This window comes from Danio aesculapii, chromosome 14, assembly GCF_903798145.1.
Source record: "Danio aesculapii chromosome 14, fDanAes4.1, whole genome shotgun sequence".
Lineage (NCBI taxonomy): Eukaryota > Metazoa > Chordata > Actinopteri > Cypriniformes > Danionidae > Danio > Danio aesculapii.
Genome location: NC_079448.1, coordinates 34927467 through 34944500, shown reverse-complemented (window position 1 = coordinate 34944500; position 17034 = coordinate 34927467). Strand labels below are relative to the sequence as shown.

Below are 17034 nucleotides of genomic sequence, written 5' to 3'. Positions count from 1 at the left end.
AGCACCAGTGATCTATCTTTAGTGGTTGCAAATCCTCTTCCATCACCTGTTTGTTGCTCATTATACTTTAGAATAAGCAGGTAATGCTCTTTGCTAGTCTGATCTTTGCTGGTCTTAATGCTGAATTAGCAGCCAGTGTAGTCAGAAATTAACGTGATTATAATGAAGCTCAAACCCCGCTTGTGCTAGGATTGGGGAGTTTTAGTGTGCGGTTTGGGTCACAATCCATCTAAATAGTTGATGTTTGCCAAGCAAAACTCTTGAAACAATCCTTTGTTCGAGGCCAATAATTTCCTGAGGTGGAAAAGAAGCAATGGATTCTCAGACTGTATGAAATGCATTAGACAGCGAGCATGTCTTAGTTGGCTTAGCCTGGGTCAGAGATGGACAGTAATCCAGTGTGTGTTTTGTAAACATGACCCAGGGGGTAAATGGATGCACTGTACATTCAGTAAAGAACACAGAAAAACTGGCAGGTCCAGTCGCGTGTATTTAGTATCGGTGACATGTGTTAGCCTAATACAAGTTGTACAGTTCCAATATTGATCTGTAACATATTTAAATCATTTTAATGTAAAATTTTCTAAAAATCAAAACAGACTACTTGAGTTTTCAAAGAATTTTATTTTATGTTGAATTCAAGCATATTTTGTCTGTCAGCATTGGCAGAATTTTTCAACTGTTTTGAGTATAAACAGTTTCTTCTAGTGAAAATGACTGTCAGTGCAGTAAGACAAAACAGACATTTTTATGGAAGCCAACAGCTGAAGTCTACACTAAAAAAAATCCTGGTTGCCTTAAATTAAGCTGAATCAAATTCCATTAAGTCCAAAGTCCATTGAACTTATATTATGTTAAACTGACCTAAAACAGCTTGCATAACTTATAAAATTAAGTTAAAACACGATTAACTTAGTTTAATAAGTCACAATGAATTAAAAACATATGCTGTCATGACTAATTTTTTTACAGTCTACTTGGAAATTTAGTGTGTCAGCTCATAATCCCGGAAATGCTTGTTCGAATATCACTTTGAGCAGTGAAATGAGGGACTACCTTCTCTTTCCTTTCACACTTTTTTCATTGCATTGTATTAAAAATTCTGAATGCAATGCCAAGATGTGCATAAACACTAAAAATGTGCATAAAAAACGCTAGTGCATAAAATATTTCCATTAAAAAGGCCCTCAATTTAATCTGATATTTTGCCATAACAGGTGATTGGATAACCGGACTACAGCATCTCAAATGCTGTTTTAATAGATTAAAAATTTGAGTGAGAGTCATCCATCATCAAAACAAACAGCAACTGGTGCTTTGACCTGCTTTGGCAGGGCTGTGAGTAAAAGAGGTGTATTGGTAAACCTCATTCCTGTGACTTTAAGATGCACACTAGTGATCAGTGTTGAGAAACGCTACTTTTGAAAGTAATGCATTACAATATTGAGTTACTCCCCAAAAAAGTAGCTAGTTGTGTTTTTATGGAAATTTATGGAAATTTTTATGGAAATTAATGCACTACATTACTTTTGAGTTACTTTTGCATAATTGTTTTACTACTCGGCAGAGGCTTGATCTCTTGTTTTTTTCTTTCTTCTTTTTTAACAGAGGAGCTCTGCAATTAACAGTGCACTGTATAACCTACACCTACATTTACCTTTAAAAAAATACATCAAAAATATTACTTGCCACACACACACACACATATATATATATATATATATATATATATATATATATATATTTGCTATTTGAAGCAATGTGTTTGCTACTATTTGTCTTAAGTAAAATCACTGTCCATTGAGACTATAATCCCCTTTTCCTTTTCTTCAATGCATTCAAAAAAATGAACACATTCTCTCACTGACTGCGTAATTCATTGTGACTACTTTCATTTTAATTCAGCAATTTATTTTTTAAAATCTACTTAAACTAAAAAATAACTCAAATATTATTACTTTATTTACTTTTATTACTTAAAGTAATGCTTTACTTTGCTTGTTACTTAGAAAAGTAATACTATTATATAACTCGCGTTACTTGTAATGTGATACCCCCAACACTACTAGTGACTGAAGCTAAAGTTGTGGTCTTAAGCTTCCTTGTTAGCATGCTCGCTCTCCATGCCAGAGACACTAGGCCAGCTAGTAGGAGCTGTGTGATTACACCTTACTAAGGGTCAACCCTGGATCAGATCCTATTTAGAGCACACACATTCAACACAAATTTTTAGTATGTTGACGTACATCCAGCTATGTACTCCTCAACAAATATTGATGAGTGTCTGGGATTTCTTTTGCTATTTTTCTCTTGTTTCAATCTAACAGTACAAAATGCATGGTTATGAATATTGTACCTGAAGCCACCAAACTGGCATCAACAGAGATGGACCATTTGCCACTCCAAATGTGAAAGCAAATTATCAGAATTTGAATATTTCCAAAACTATTTTTTTTCAGTGGGTTAACTTGCAGGGATTAATTGTTCACCTAAAGCGAAGATGCCCAAACTAGGGCCCTTGGGCCAAAGTTGTCCCATGGTAACATTTGATTTGGCCCACCATCCAATCAGAGAAGAGAGTAGGGTGAATGCCTTGACTGAGGTTGTAATTTCTAATATAACATAACCTTTTTTGATAGTTTGTTTAAAACTTAGTTTAGTTTGTTGTAAATCAGTCTTATTTTCAAAAATACTGTAAATACTGTCACTCTATGGACAGAGAACAATGACCAAGACATCAACGAGACATCAATTCAAGGTAAAAACAGGTGCAGCTTGACTTGTGTATTCGGCATTGAACTCCATTCTGTTATAAATGGGATTGTTTTTGTTTTGTTTTAAATTTATTATGAAAAAGCACTGCATTAGTTAATATAAAGCATCGGTCTCAAACTCAATTCCTGGAGGGCCGCAGCAAGGTGTTCAAAAGAGTCTGTACACCATGATTAGTTGCATCAGGTGTGTTTGATTAGGGTTGGAGCAAAACTGCACAGAGTTGCGGGCCTCCAGGAATTGAGTTTGAGACCCATTATATAAAGCAATGATTTCTATTTCATTCATTCATTCATTTTCTTTTCGGCTTAGTCCCTTTATTAATCAGGGGTCGCCACAGCGGAATGAACCAACAACTTATCAGCAAATGTTTTACGCAGAGGATGCCCTTTCAGCATAACCCAATGCTGGGAAACACCCATACACTCATTCACACACATACACTACGGACAATTTAGTTTATTCAATTCATCTGCAGCGCATTTGTTTGGACTCTGGGGGAAACCGGAGCACCCGGAGGAAACCCATGCCAACACAGGGAAAACATGCAAACTCCACACAGAAATGCCAGCTGGCTCAGCTGGGGCTCAAACCAGCGACCTTCTTTCTGTGAAGTGATTGTGCTACCCACTGCGCCACCGTGATGCCCTAATTTCTAGTTATTTTTAAATATTATTAATTACTAATGGCAACTTTAATGTAATACAGTTTGGTATATTTACCTTCGGCCCACAGCCCTCAATCAAGTTTTTTTCCAGCCTTTCATAAGAAAAAGTTTGTGCACCTCTGACCTAAAGAATAACAATATGCACCAGCAAAATAAACACTGCACATTTTGATTCACACAGACTTTAAGAACAATGTATCAGTGCACTGTAATCCAAATAGAAATAGTAAGACATTGCTCATTTTTGATCATGTAAAGCAGCATTTCAATCAACTTTGATATGTTGAACCATTCAATATATTTAAGAGTATAAAAACAAAACCTAAAGCCTGAAAGTAGTTATGAAAATACAGCAGGTTGCGAAGAGAAATTCAGATGAACTATGCAAAATTGAAATGCAAATCCGACACAAGCAGAGGTTAAAATAAAAAAGATTTGCATGAACTTAAAAAAAAAAGTTTATTTACATTCAGTGATCATTTATCAGTACCTCACAATGGTTTTGCCACTATAAATGCTGGTACCTCTGAATGCTCCTGCATTTTACCAACCTGTACTCTCGTATGAGCTTGTGTGCTTTATTGCCAAAACACTGAAGAGACAACACTAAGGATGAAGGGTGCGGTAGAAAGTTCTTGGGACTGCCTGACTTCCTTCATAGCTGCTTAATAGTGGAAAAAACAATGACTTTTATAGCCCACTCACAACAAACAGAGACTTGGGGGTGGAGTGCTCTATTTGTGTGTCGTGGTGAAGTTTGCAGACTGTTTTTTGCTGAGTAGTGAGTGATGGTGTTAGTCAAGAGGCTGGAAACAGAAAGCGAAGAAAAACAGGGGAGGAGAAGGACTAAACAAGAGAAGCAGAGAAAGGGGGATGATCATATCCATATGGTGGAGCTTGTATTCTTCACTTCCTGGACAGAGAGAGAGAGAGAGAGAGAGAGGACTGGAAAACCAACAAGGAGTGAAAGAAAAACAACTGGAAACGTAACACAGTAACCTAGATATTTCTGAAGCTGAGAGAGCATATGACCGGGAGAGAACTGTAGAGAGCGATTCATAGCATGTGACCGTGATTTAGTTCCAGTTGTGAGTGGGATGGCATGGGTTTTCTGAAGATCACCGGGAGGGATGAAGTAAACAACAGTTCCTGAAGTGCTTAGCTTCATGCATCACTGATGATGTGAGGTCAGGAATTCAGGTTTGCGTTTTCATTTTTTTATCTGCTGTATCTTCCTCCTCTACCATCTGGAGTCGTGAAGCACTTCCTTCCTTTTGCCGGGGGTCCATCTGTCCTGATTTGAAGACCCTCATGGTTTTGTCTTTTAAATCATCTTTGCGGGTCCAGGTCTGGTTCTTTCCCTAAAGCTTTGTAGTTAGTGGAGTTTGCAGACATCAGCTGAACTTCTCAGAGGGGTGTAGCCTTGCCCTTATAAGGCGAAAGCAACTGAGTGGAAAAGTATTTGAATTTGTGGTGGTACTGCTTCACTGCCTTTTCATGTCTGCATAGTCTGGAACTGGTGCTTTTCTTCACTCTTGGTTCCTCTTCTTGGAAGCGTTTGCACAGAGGATGTTTGCTGCCAGACAATTGGAGCTTTTGTGATCAGTGTGGGAGGCATGCGTATGGGCGCTCTGTCATCTACCTCGCTCTGTAATGAGCTCTCAACATTGAGTTGGTGCAGCTCATGAGAAGAGGAGGCTGGTTCTGGATCTGCCCTCAGGCCAAATACGCATCGTAACTTTGAAACCCACACACTCACAAGCAGGCAAACACATTAGAGAGTGTAAACAAGGATTTTTGGATGCTGTAACGCTGCTGGATCTGACTTTGCGTGCTCAGCTTCTGATGACAGTCTGGAGCTCCCGTTTTTAGCATGACTTGAGATCAGCAGTAGTATCTTACGTGGATCGACTGCTAGGATTTAAACCTGGAAAGGACACTCTGCTGGGACTGTCTTCAGAAATCAACATGACTGGAGCACCGTGGTACCATCGAGACATCAGTCGCGTGCGAGCTGAAGAACTGCTGGCCCATGCTGGAATTGATGGCAGCTTCCTGGTAAGAGACAGCGAATCTGTGCCTGGAGCCTACGCCTTGTGTCTGCTGTGAGTAATTCTTCTTAAGGTTGGACCATACTACACAACACCAAAATTTGCAGTCTGTTCCGATAGTGTTACATGGCAAATGTTAAAGCGTGATTTTCAGATTTTGACAAATAAATGAATTCCCTGAGATTGTGATTCCATCTTCTCAGAGGACAACAAACATGTTTAAAATATCTAACTTTCCAAACTTTTGTGCTTATAACAAATGAAAAATGGACTCTTTTCACAAGACTGTCATGGCGCATTTAACGGTCATCAGCATCTTCAATCCTTGAAAGTTTTAAATATTTCAATTTTAAAAAATGCATGTTCATTTAAATGTGTTTATATATGTATTACAACATCTTTGCATCACATTACAAAAAACTAATTAAAGCTTATGTGAAGTGTTTCTAATGCAGTGTGCGGCGGGACAGTAAACTTGACCTTGTTCTCTCTTCTGGCTGCCATTATTAGTCTCACACTATTTTCTTCCTTTTTCTGAAGGTATTGATAACACTATTTTTGAGTTTTTATTTTATTATTTCAGCAAATAGAATTGTAAAAAAATTCTTGTACTATGATGACTTCCGTTGCTGAGAAACCCGTAAATGTGAAAAGGGTCCATTCATTGTGCAAGTGTATGATCTGTAACCTGTTACATAGTCGTCAAGTGCATGATGTCTTGATTTCTAAAGTCATGTAGTGCAGTGTTTTTCAACCATGTTCCTGAAGGACCACCAGCGCTGCATGTTTTGGATGTCTCCTTTGCCCATCACACCCATTACAGGGCTGTTTCTCAGTATGCGTTCTGCATCCTCGTGTTCTCATGTAACGTTAGCATCAACTGCTAAAGTTCACTTCCAAAACTCAAGACCGCAAGAACGAAGGATGCGTGGGATTTTCCTGATGTGTTCTTGATATCAAGGACGCATCGAGTGCAAAACTCGCTCGAGAAGTCCCAAAAGTCATTGCGGCTGAATAAGAAGGTTGGAAGCGCAGCATTTTATATATATTTATTATTAAAGTTCAGAGATATAAATTATTTACCTCGGGAGTTTTCCTAAATGAGACGGTGAAAGTAAACATTAATATGAAAATCTTTATAAAGGCATAAACACATTAAGGTTGTTTATTTGTTGAAATTTGTATTAAAATGAGTTTTATTTGTATTGTGCAACGTATATTTGTAAGGTTTTTATTCATATTATATATTGTGAAAAGGGTAAAAAAATTATAAATTGTTGTATGAATGCTGTAATGTTTAAATAATTTTCCATTAAAAACGCGTGAAGGTTAAGTGACCATCAGGAAGAACCAGGGAAGAACGCAGCAGCTCATTTGTCACAGGACGCGTTCTCTGTTCTTGAGTTCTTTCGGGGTAACTTGGCATGACCAGTCTCCACAAGAACACAAGTCCGTTCTCTGTGTTCTCTGAATTGAGAAACAGCCCAGGTCTTTCAGTCTCTGCTAATGAGCTGATGATCTGAATCAGGTGTGTTTGGTTAAGGAGACATGGAAAATGTGTAGAGCTGCTGGTCCTCCAGGAACGTGGTTGAGAAACACTTATGTAGTATGTTCAAGCCTTTATACACACTTTACACATTTTCTGACAAGTAATTTGATGGATTCATCCAGAATGCATTTATCACCACACTCAGCAGTCTGTCAGGATGCCACTGTGAGTAAATTTTCACACTGTTAACATTAACACTGGGTGAGTTTTAGAAATAATTTGTTCACATCTGGTTGTCAATATGCTGCGTTATTAAAAAACACACTTGTTTTTTCTATTCAGATCAAAGTCAGCTTTATTGTGCATTTTACATAAATACAGACATTCAGAGAATTTTTATTTAGTTACTCTCAGCCTGTATGTCAGGGGTGTCCTGCATAGTTTAGCTTCAACTTCCTTCAGCACTCCTGCCTTGAAGTTTCTAGTATACCCAGAAAGAGCTTGATTAGTTGGTTCATGAGTGTTTATTTGTGGTTGGAACTAAAATATGCAGGACATCAGCCCTCCAGGGCCAAGTTTGGACAGCCCTGCCCTATCTGCTTTCAAAAAAACACTAAATATTTAAGTTAGGAATGCCCAGATCTGATAACGTGACTGTAAATCGGACCTGATCATGCGGTTTCAGACTCAATTGTAATCGGACGTTACCTCCTGATCAGGACTTGAATATACATATACATTCTCATTATTTTTTAACACATCTATAGTTATGCGGTGGCACAGAGTTATACTTCTTTCTTGACTTCACACAGAAACAGCAACGCATGCGGCATGACATCACTTTGTTGCAAAGTAGAACATGAAAGCAGCTTGAAGTGAGAATCGAGAGTGTCTGTGATCTGGAGATATTATAAAGTTGATGACAACATTATTGCCATAGCAAACTGAGGCATATGTAAACTTGGGATTGCAAGAGGTGGAAAGGAAAAGGCTACATTTAACACAACAAACCTGATAAAGCACCTCAAAAACAAACACTGACACTATACAGCGAGTTTACCCAGGCAACCCAACCGAAGATGAGTCAGCTCACGCTGCAGGAGAGTTTGAAAAGAAGATAAAAAAATACCCTGTGCCAGCGCGACATCACAGTCAAGATAGCACAAATGATCACAGCGAGTGACCTGCCATTCGCCATTGTAGAGAACCCTGGATTTCTTATGCTTATGGAGCACATAGAAGCTCGATTTAAAATTTAAAAAAATGTATTATAGAGAGTGGATCAGTTTTGGTATCGGTAGATACTCAAAATCAAATGACTCGGACTCGAGGGCAAAAAAACCTGATCAGGACATCCCTAATTAAAGTATAATATTAAAGAGGACACAATACAATTAAATTACAAATTAATGCACTGCTGAATATACAATCAAATGTTCTCTATGTGTAGTAAGTGGTGGCACCGACCACACATTTTATAAGATAAGATATTTGTCAAGGATCCTCAAGATCTGTTGTGCCATGATGGCCAATATCTGAACAGTGTAAAGCAGTGACAACCGCAGATAACCTAAGTGCCTATCCAACCAACCTGATTTCACCAAGTAGGACATGTTCCTGGATTAACATCTATGTTGGTCCTGGAACAACATTCCAATCAGAATTATGGGATACGCTTACACTTTATCTTAATTTTAGGCTTATGGTTAGGTTTATGCACTTCTGCATGATTGTTAACTATTATTCCCTTCTGATTTGGGGAATAATTTACACTTATGGTTGAGGACTTACGGGATAGGAAATAGGCATGGGCTACATTTTCCAACAAAAATTATGTTCCAGGATTAACATAAATGTTAATCCAGGATCGCATCGTACTTGGCAAAATCATGATTTGAGTGCCTATCCACAGCAATTCCTGGTGATGCCCGCTGATATATTTCTCATGAATTTCGATAGTTATCAGGTATTGTCATGAAGTCAATGAGCTATTGTAGTTTTTTTTTTTTTTCTGAAGTCTTTGCTTGTGAGATGGATTTTACAGCCATGTGTCTGCCTTCCCCATCAGATTTCAGTAGAACATTGGCAAGAAAACAGTAGGGCTACCTTTCAGACAGTTTAGTGCTGTCTATCTTAATGCATGTGAGCTCCATGAGACGAGCCCCAGTCTACCGCAGCCCCTCTAGGCCTCACTCGGTCAGCTTTGTTCAGGCCTCAGTTTTCCCTGTTTTCCTCCTGTCTCTGGCCCCTGTAGGAGGGAATAGACTTCAGTGACCGCACTGCTCTCTCTCCACTGCGGCCCACAGCCAGACACATTCCTGAAGGCTGAGCCCTCCAGCTTCAACTGCTCTCCCTACTTTCTTTCTTTCATTCTCTCTCATTCATTCTCCCCTTTACTCGTCATCTGGCTCAGGCTCATTCTTTCCCTCGTCTCTTCACTCTGAAACAGTTCACATGCAAAACATCTTCGCACATGCTCAAATCTCTCTTCGTTTCAGTATATTTTTTCCTCTTGCTTTGCATTACCTGGAAACACTGAGCTTTCTAATTATGTCTTCAGTGGTCTCAGTTGAATATGTGTGCAAGGTTTTGTGGCCAGATGCAAATGAGCACAGGAATATGATATTTTATGATAAGACACATTGAAGTGACTGGGTTAGTTTTTATTCTGTGGCTTCACATGGTACAATTAAGTTTTACTCTACTTTTAGAATTGACCATAGAAACCATCAATGACAAATATGCACACATTGTTTATTAAGCCACACGATGACCCATTTCTTTAAATACCTTCCCTTGTGATTCAGTTTAATGTCAATCATGAAAAAATTACTTAGTAAAACTAACTATATGGGCGCAATTGGATGTAAAACATTACTTTTATTGCTTCTTTTCAGCTGGGTAATTTAAAGGGTTAATACAAAAATACAGCACTGACATCATTATCTCACCCTCATATTCTTGCAGATATGATTTCATTTCCTCTACTTAACACCACAGGTTTAGAAGAATCAATATCTGAGCTGGTCTCTTTTGTACAAGCTACCCTAAAAAGGACAGCATGCATGTGGTTATTGTGCACTAAAAGCCATATAATAGCTTTGCATTCATAGGACCTACAATGTGTCTTTAAAGGGGTGGTCCACTGAAATCATATTTTAAACTTTAGTTGATGTGTAATGTAGCTGTGTGAACATAAACAACATCTCTGAATGTAATACACTACAAGTTCAATGCAAATGCAAACTTTGGGGACTACAAAAAAATACATCCAGGTTAGTGAGATCACAAATACTTCAGGTTATGCATATTCACCATGCGCATACACCCTGCGCAGCAAAGGAGCGTGGCCAGCGGCGCAGTAATGTTATAGCAGAGAAAGCTAAAATGCCATTCAAACGCTTCTATTTCCACAGAAATTTCTGTTTCTGTATTTGGGCTTTCAAAGGACACGTCACAAAGAGAGAAGTGATTACAATTGATCAAAACAACAACAGAAATTAGTCCAAGGCACTCAGAAAATGTAAAAAATTTAAAAAGCCTTTATTCACATGGTTTAATCTTAAAAGAAACCTACGCATTTCGGCAAGGATCTGCCTTCATAAGGGTAACAAAGTTTTCCCAAAGAGCACCGACCAAATATTTGAGTTACCCCTGAGCGCTTTTTGTTTGTTTTTCTGGATTTGCTTACAATTGAATTTAATTATGTTCCAGAGAATTGTAAAAATGTAGCTAGCATTTGACAAAGGACAGCTTCCAGAATCTCTCCTAGTTCAGTGCTGGATTCAGCTAAAAACTCCTCAAAGAAGGAGCAGCTTCAACTATAATTGAAGAAGCTGTGGATTGTGAGCCACAACCTGTAAGTATTTTATTTGTTAAAATTGATATATTACATGCATATTTTCTAGCATTAATGGTATGTTGTAGCAAGGACGTAAACAATGGGAAATGCTGTTTGGCTACAAATTCATATTTATCCATCAAATCGCTGTTAACAGCCACAATCTTCAGGAGCGCTGCAGTATCTCTCTTTGCGGCCGCTTTCCCTGTGTTCTACATCTCAAATAACGAACTCGAAAAAAATATGTGAACATTTCATATTACTTACACATGATTATTGCAAAAATATATGAAAGACACTTGTCAGATTTTATTTTAGGCTCAAACTGATACAACTACACTGACTATTTACAGTGCAGAGGCAAACCTCGTGCTTGTAGGGCCGTGACGCTTTTCCTGGTGACGTGGAGTGGAATCACAGCATATTATGTTAGCTGACTAATCAGAGCCTCTTGAGGGTGGGCCTTTCGGAGGAACTAGAAAATATGACAGTCGTTTTCATGTTAGCTGAGTAGCTGTATATAATCAAAGTAAGATATATGAAAAAATAACATGATTTTTTTACAAATGAAGCATGTTCACATATTACTTTGCACCTTATAAACACAACCAAGCCTTAAAAATATACTCTGGACCATGAATTTAAAGGGTCATGAAACCCGCTGTCTCAGCACACCTCTAGTTTGAAAAAAGTCAGGAAAGTGTGTGTGTCCAGCTTTCTTTAGGTGGGAGTATTAAATCGAAAAAGAGGGAGGGGTTTTCATAAAAGGAGGAGTTTCATTACATGCATTAAAAAATCAAATTTGAAAACCAGTAACATAAACACAAATGCAGGGGTGATGGACAGTGATTTGGAGAGCAACATTTACCATGGATCTGAGAATGCGATCTATCGTTGCCATCTGAATATTGTAAACATTTTACTATAAACGTGGTAACTTCATTTTGACTAAGGTATGTCTTCAAAAACTGAAAGAGTACTTTTGACGATACTAACTTTTACATTTGAATAAACATAAACAAAGAACATTAATCACACTTTACACCACTGTAAGGCCAATCTGCACCCTTTACAGTAAATAAGGTACATAGGTGTAGTATTTGAAAAGGTACCATCTTACAGTTTTGAATACTTTTTTCTGAAATTGTAATTTAAATATAGTTATTCACTGAAATTATGACTTTACATGCATATTCATGGTTCATTTTAATTTTATAAAAAGAGCAGCATGAACATCCTGTGCAACGTCTCCTTTTGTGTCAAACATTTTGGAAGATTTCTTTTTTTTTTTGAGTTAGCATGGGTTTTAAGAACACACACTCACACACACAACCACACACACATATCATTTAACTATAGTTTTAACTGTCTTTCTATATTATCCCTAGGTTTCAGCGGCATGTTCATACATATCGAATTCTCCCTGATGCAGATGGATTATTGGCTGTGCAGGTGAGACAAATAAGTTTGCATGGTCACAAGTATACACTAAGAAAGCAAATGCATATTTATAACGAATCCTAAATAGACAGAATATTTTAAATGATAGTTGATTTTTCATTGAACTTGTTACTTTTACTTCCAGTCTTGTTCTAATCTGCTGTTTGAAGCATCCAGCTGCGTGGTTTCAAAATGACCTCAGTGGCACTCACTGTCAATAAAACGGTTCATGCACACTCCTGCACCCACACTCCTGATCCAGTGGGCAATGACTGAAATGGGTTTGTTTGCTTGTCTGGAAATTCAAATGTGTGACATAATTGTTTTTGTGTCAAAATTTCTGGACACAAAGCAACAATAGGTCTTTTTTGCTTATTTGTTAGCACGGACGAAATGCCCTGGTGTGCTTTAGCTATAAACACTATGGTTTAAATTTTTAAATTGGACTCAAATAGTTAGTTCACTCAAAAATGAACATTCTGGCATCATTTATTCACTTGTTCCAAACCTGTTTGAGTTATTCTGTTAAAGATATTTTGAAGAAAGCTAGAAACCTGTAACCATTGACTTCCATAGTATTTGTTTTTTCTTCTACAGAAGTCAATGTTCACTGAAAGAAAGGGTATCGCCTTTCTTCAAAAGAATCTTCTAAAGAAACTCATGTAGGTTTGAAAACAGATTAGGATGAGTAATGTGTATATATATATTCAAGAACAGTCATATTAAATTTTGTAAAGCATTTTCTGCATAATATCCCCCTCCCAGTGCATGATTTCATTTAATCGCTTTTCAAGGGCTGCACTCTTGGAAGGAAAACATGCTGCTATTTGGAGATTTTAGGGGAAATAATTTAAAGATTTTTGCCAGAATGGTTTTATCGACCATTCTTTAAAAAAACAAGCGTCTAAAAAAGGCGCATTCAAAGAGCGTGCTATTTTATTTGTCATGATGCCTGATGGTTAGAGTATGTATGTGTGTGTGTGCCCCTGGTTTGCACAGTGGGTAACTGGCTAGTGGCTTTTTGTGGTATGTAGAGTTTGGCAGAGGCTAGAATGAGGGCATCATAATATAATTGTATCTTTGGTCTACAAAACGGAAAAACTTAAATGATTTGGGAGTTACCCTACCTAGAGCAGCTTCTTGTTGTGGTAAACCTAGCAGTTCTGCATTTCTACCTTCTTTTTTAGGATGTCAAGTCTCAAATTATTTTTGCTGTGCAAGTTTAATAGGTTTGTCAGAGTTCCAAATATTTGTTACTTAGTTTGAGGAGGTGAAAGTAAATGTATGATTAATTTGCTAAAGTACATTTCAACTACTTCTGTTGCCTGTTGTATTTGATCTCTGAAATACCTTTATGTGTGTGTTTTCCTTTCAGGCCACCCAGGGAGTGCAGGTGAACTGTTTCCGTACTCTTGGTGACTTAGTTCTGGGGTATCAAAACCCAAACAAAGGTCTGGTGGCCCCATTGCTTTACCCTGTTATGCGGGAATCAGAGGCCAATGATGAAAGCTCAGGTAAGATGGGATGATGGAAGATGAGTGAATATCGGTTAGGAATTTAACATCGTTTTTAATCCACATTAACAAATTCTGAGAGGCATTATGCTGCTGATTTTGATGCAGTGCATGTAATAACTAGGGCCAGACAGAATCTGTGGACATTTATGCTATTTCTGCGCAGAATTTTATTTAAAAATCTGTGGATTTATGCAGAATGATTTTGGGAGTATCACAACTAAAAACTTAATATATGAAATAAAATATATATATATATTTTTAACTTTTATTTAATGTCAACAATGCAAATCCGATTAGATCCACTTAATTGGTAAACAAAGCAAGTCTCTCATATAATACATCTACTAAAAGACAGAAAATATTATTTTACAAACTGTATTGTAAATAAATCATACAAACATTTTCATATTTGTCAATAATAATACTGACATTAATTTAAAAACTGAATTAATATAATAAATTTACACACATTTATACAAGTAAATAAATAGACTCAATGATGGGCTAAAAATCTGCAGATTTCTGTGCGCACAGATTCCGTATGGGCCTAATAACCCATCATGAATTGTGATAGTCTGATTCACTGGTCCATTCTGTTGGATTACCTTCTCACCACAAGCGGTCAGAGTTTATTTTCAAGGGTGCAAAGATCATCTCTATCAGATGATCATGAACCAACAGTTCTGGTGCAGATCCGAATACAATTGCTGTGTTTACAATGGCCTAAACAAACCATATGAAGAGAGAAAATTTGCCACGCTTAGAAAAAAAAAAGGCTATAACTATATCCTATCCTCAGAATATGTTAATGTTTTTGATCGATTCATCAAAAAGAACCAGTTCAAAAGTCTGACATCACAACTTGAGCTGTGTTTGCTGTTGCAAAAAAAGCTACGGATATCTGATGAAAGATAAGGATGGACAGAGCTGAATGCATCTCTTGTATTCACAGAATATTTAACAAATGCTTATATTTTGCGTGAGGCTGATGTGACACTTCATCCTACATGTACAACAGCCAAATGTTTTAGCTTACATGCAGATGTCCTCTTGTTGTAGATGGTGACGATGAGAAGCCAGGATCAACATTTGCCAACTCACCACCACGTGCAATATCCCCGACTGCCCCCCTTCCGCCTTCCAGTTCAGCAGCCCCCCATTTACTGCTACAGAGGCTTCAGGAGCTCAGCCCAAATAGGTACATGCATTCAAGTTCATTTATTTATAAAGCACATTTAAAAACAGCCACAAGACTGCCCAAAGTGCAGTACATAAGACAGAGTAATGTTTAGTAAAAATATAGAGGATATAAAAACAGAAATAACCAAGAGAAACAACAGATGAATATATATTTAGAATTTTTTTTTGTATAATATTATTAGGCCAAACTGAACAGGTACATTTTTAAAAGTGATTTAAAATAGATGGTGATTGTGGCATTCTAATTTCCTGGGGCAGATTGTTCTACAAAAGCTTTGCCTCCTTTATGCCTCATTCACACTAGCAGTGACTGTGTAGCTGCCTGTTGCTCTGGGTGGCGACCTGCTGCAAACGCAGGTCTGTGTAGATATATACAGCACGAATACAACCGGCCTCAGAGCGAGCTGAGAAAAGATCACATGAGCTCTATTGGTGCTCCTAACAGTCGCTTGTTGCTATGCCGATGCAAGTCACTCGTAGTGTGAATGAGTCTAGACTGAGATACTGAAAGAAGATTTTTTTTCACTGGATCTTAAAGGTCCCATGAAATAAAAATAATGTTTCACATGTTAGTATCAGCATGGTTTGTTTTTAGGATATCTATACCCTAGTGCGCACCAAAACAGTGACAAAATTCACGTTTAGAAGGTATAAAACCGAAATAAACATGTAAAGCTTGTAGTTTGTCACTTCCGCCTAAATTGATCAATGTTTTTATTCACGTCACCTCATACTTCACTTTCTCATCTAATCGTGACCAAGCAAAAGCTCTCTAGTATCTGACATGCTCCGCACCCCTTCAAGATGCTTCACATTTTACCTTTAAACATCTCATGGAAGTATAAAAATGCAACAGCTCTGAAAAATAATTGGGGCTAGTTTATGTAGGCATTTATGCACCAGCAGTGGTGGAAAGAGTACTGAAAAATCATACTAAAGTAAAAGTACCATTACTTGTCTAAAAATATAGTGCAAGTAGAGTAAAAAGTATCTGTTGTAAATTTTACTCAAAATATGAGTAAAAAGTAGCCTTTTCAAAAGTACTTAAGAGTAATGAGTATTACACTATTAAAAACTGATGCGTTTACATGTCATTTGTGCATGTGTGTAAACGCAACATTCTGTGGTGCATCTAGTTATTGCCCAGCAGGCACACAACGTCTAGACGTTATTATTAGGTTAGTTTTAGGTTGTGACGTCAGTTGACCAAAATTAAACTTCTAGCCAGCATTTAAGGACAATGTTATTTTGATGTCCATTAATGACATCAAAGGACGTTGATATTTGGTCGATTTTAGGTTGTTAGAAAGTAACCAAAATCCAACGTCGACCCAACATCCAAAATCAACATCATATTGACGTCAAATACTGATATTTATTCATTAGGTAGGGCAACCAAAATCCAACATCTGATAAATGTCAACAGTGGTAACGTCCACACATACCTCATTAGACGTTGATTTTTGGTTGGCTTTAGGTTGGACATTCGACATTAACATTGGCTTGACGTTGAGTTCTGACGTCAACTCGATTTTCATTTCCAAACAAAATACAACGTCCCCATGACATTAGGGTACAATGTCAATCTGACGTCATGTTGACATCTTGTGCCTGCTGGGTCTTTAAGGCCATTTCAGTCATCATACAGTAAACATCCATCATCTTGTCATCAGTGACATGCATCTAAACAGTCTCCGGGTTAATGCATGCAAAGATTTTGGATGTTTTTTGGACACTTTGAATACTTCCAAACAGTTTGCTGCAATTATAAATCGCCCATGTCTTAGGGTAGTTCATTATGATGCGATTTACCTTCTATATGTGATTTGTTTGGACTCGCAGGACAGATTTTTCTAATCCCCATAGACAAGAAAAAATAAAGTAGTGACTGCGGGTTAAAGGGTAAAAGTACAGATACAGCACTAAAAATGTACTCAAGGGTAAGTAAAAGTACCCATTTTTAAAACTACTCAATAAATTACAGTTCCTGGGAAAAATTACTCAATTACAGTAATTTGAGTGTTTGTAATTAGTTATTTTACACCACTGTACACCAG

The 17034-nt window shown here is 37.5% G+C and overlaps 1 protein-coding gene across 1 annotated transcript in view; it reads left to right on the top strand.

Moving 5' to 3' along the window:
* Positions 1–4234: 4234 nt before the first annotated feature.
* inppl1b (inositol polyphosphate phosphatase-like 1b) overlaps positions 4235–17034 on the top strand; it is a 35084-nt gene continuing 22284 nt past the window's right edge. Inside the window, exons 1-4 of the mRNA XM_056472034.1 lie at positions 4235–5544; positions 12209–12272; positions 13636–13774; positions 14837–14975. Of these exons, the coding sequence (XP_056328009.1) occupies positions 5408–5544; positions 12209–12272; positions 13636–13774; positions 14837–14975 (479 nt within the window). The 5' untranslated portion in view covers positions 4235–5407. The remainder of the gene's footprint in view (positions 5545–12208; positions 12273–13635; positions 13775–14836; positions 14976–17034) is intronic.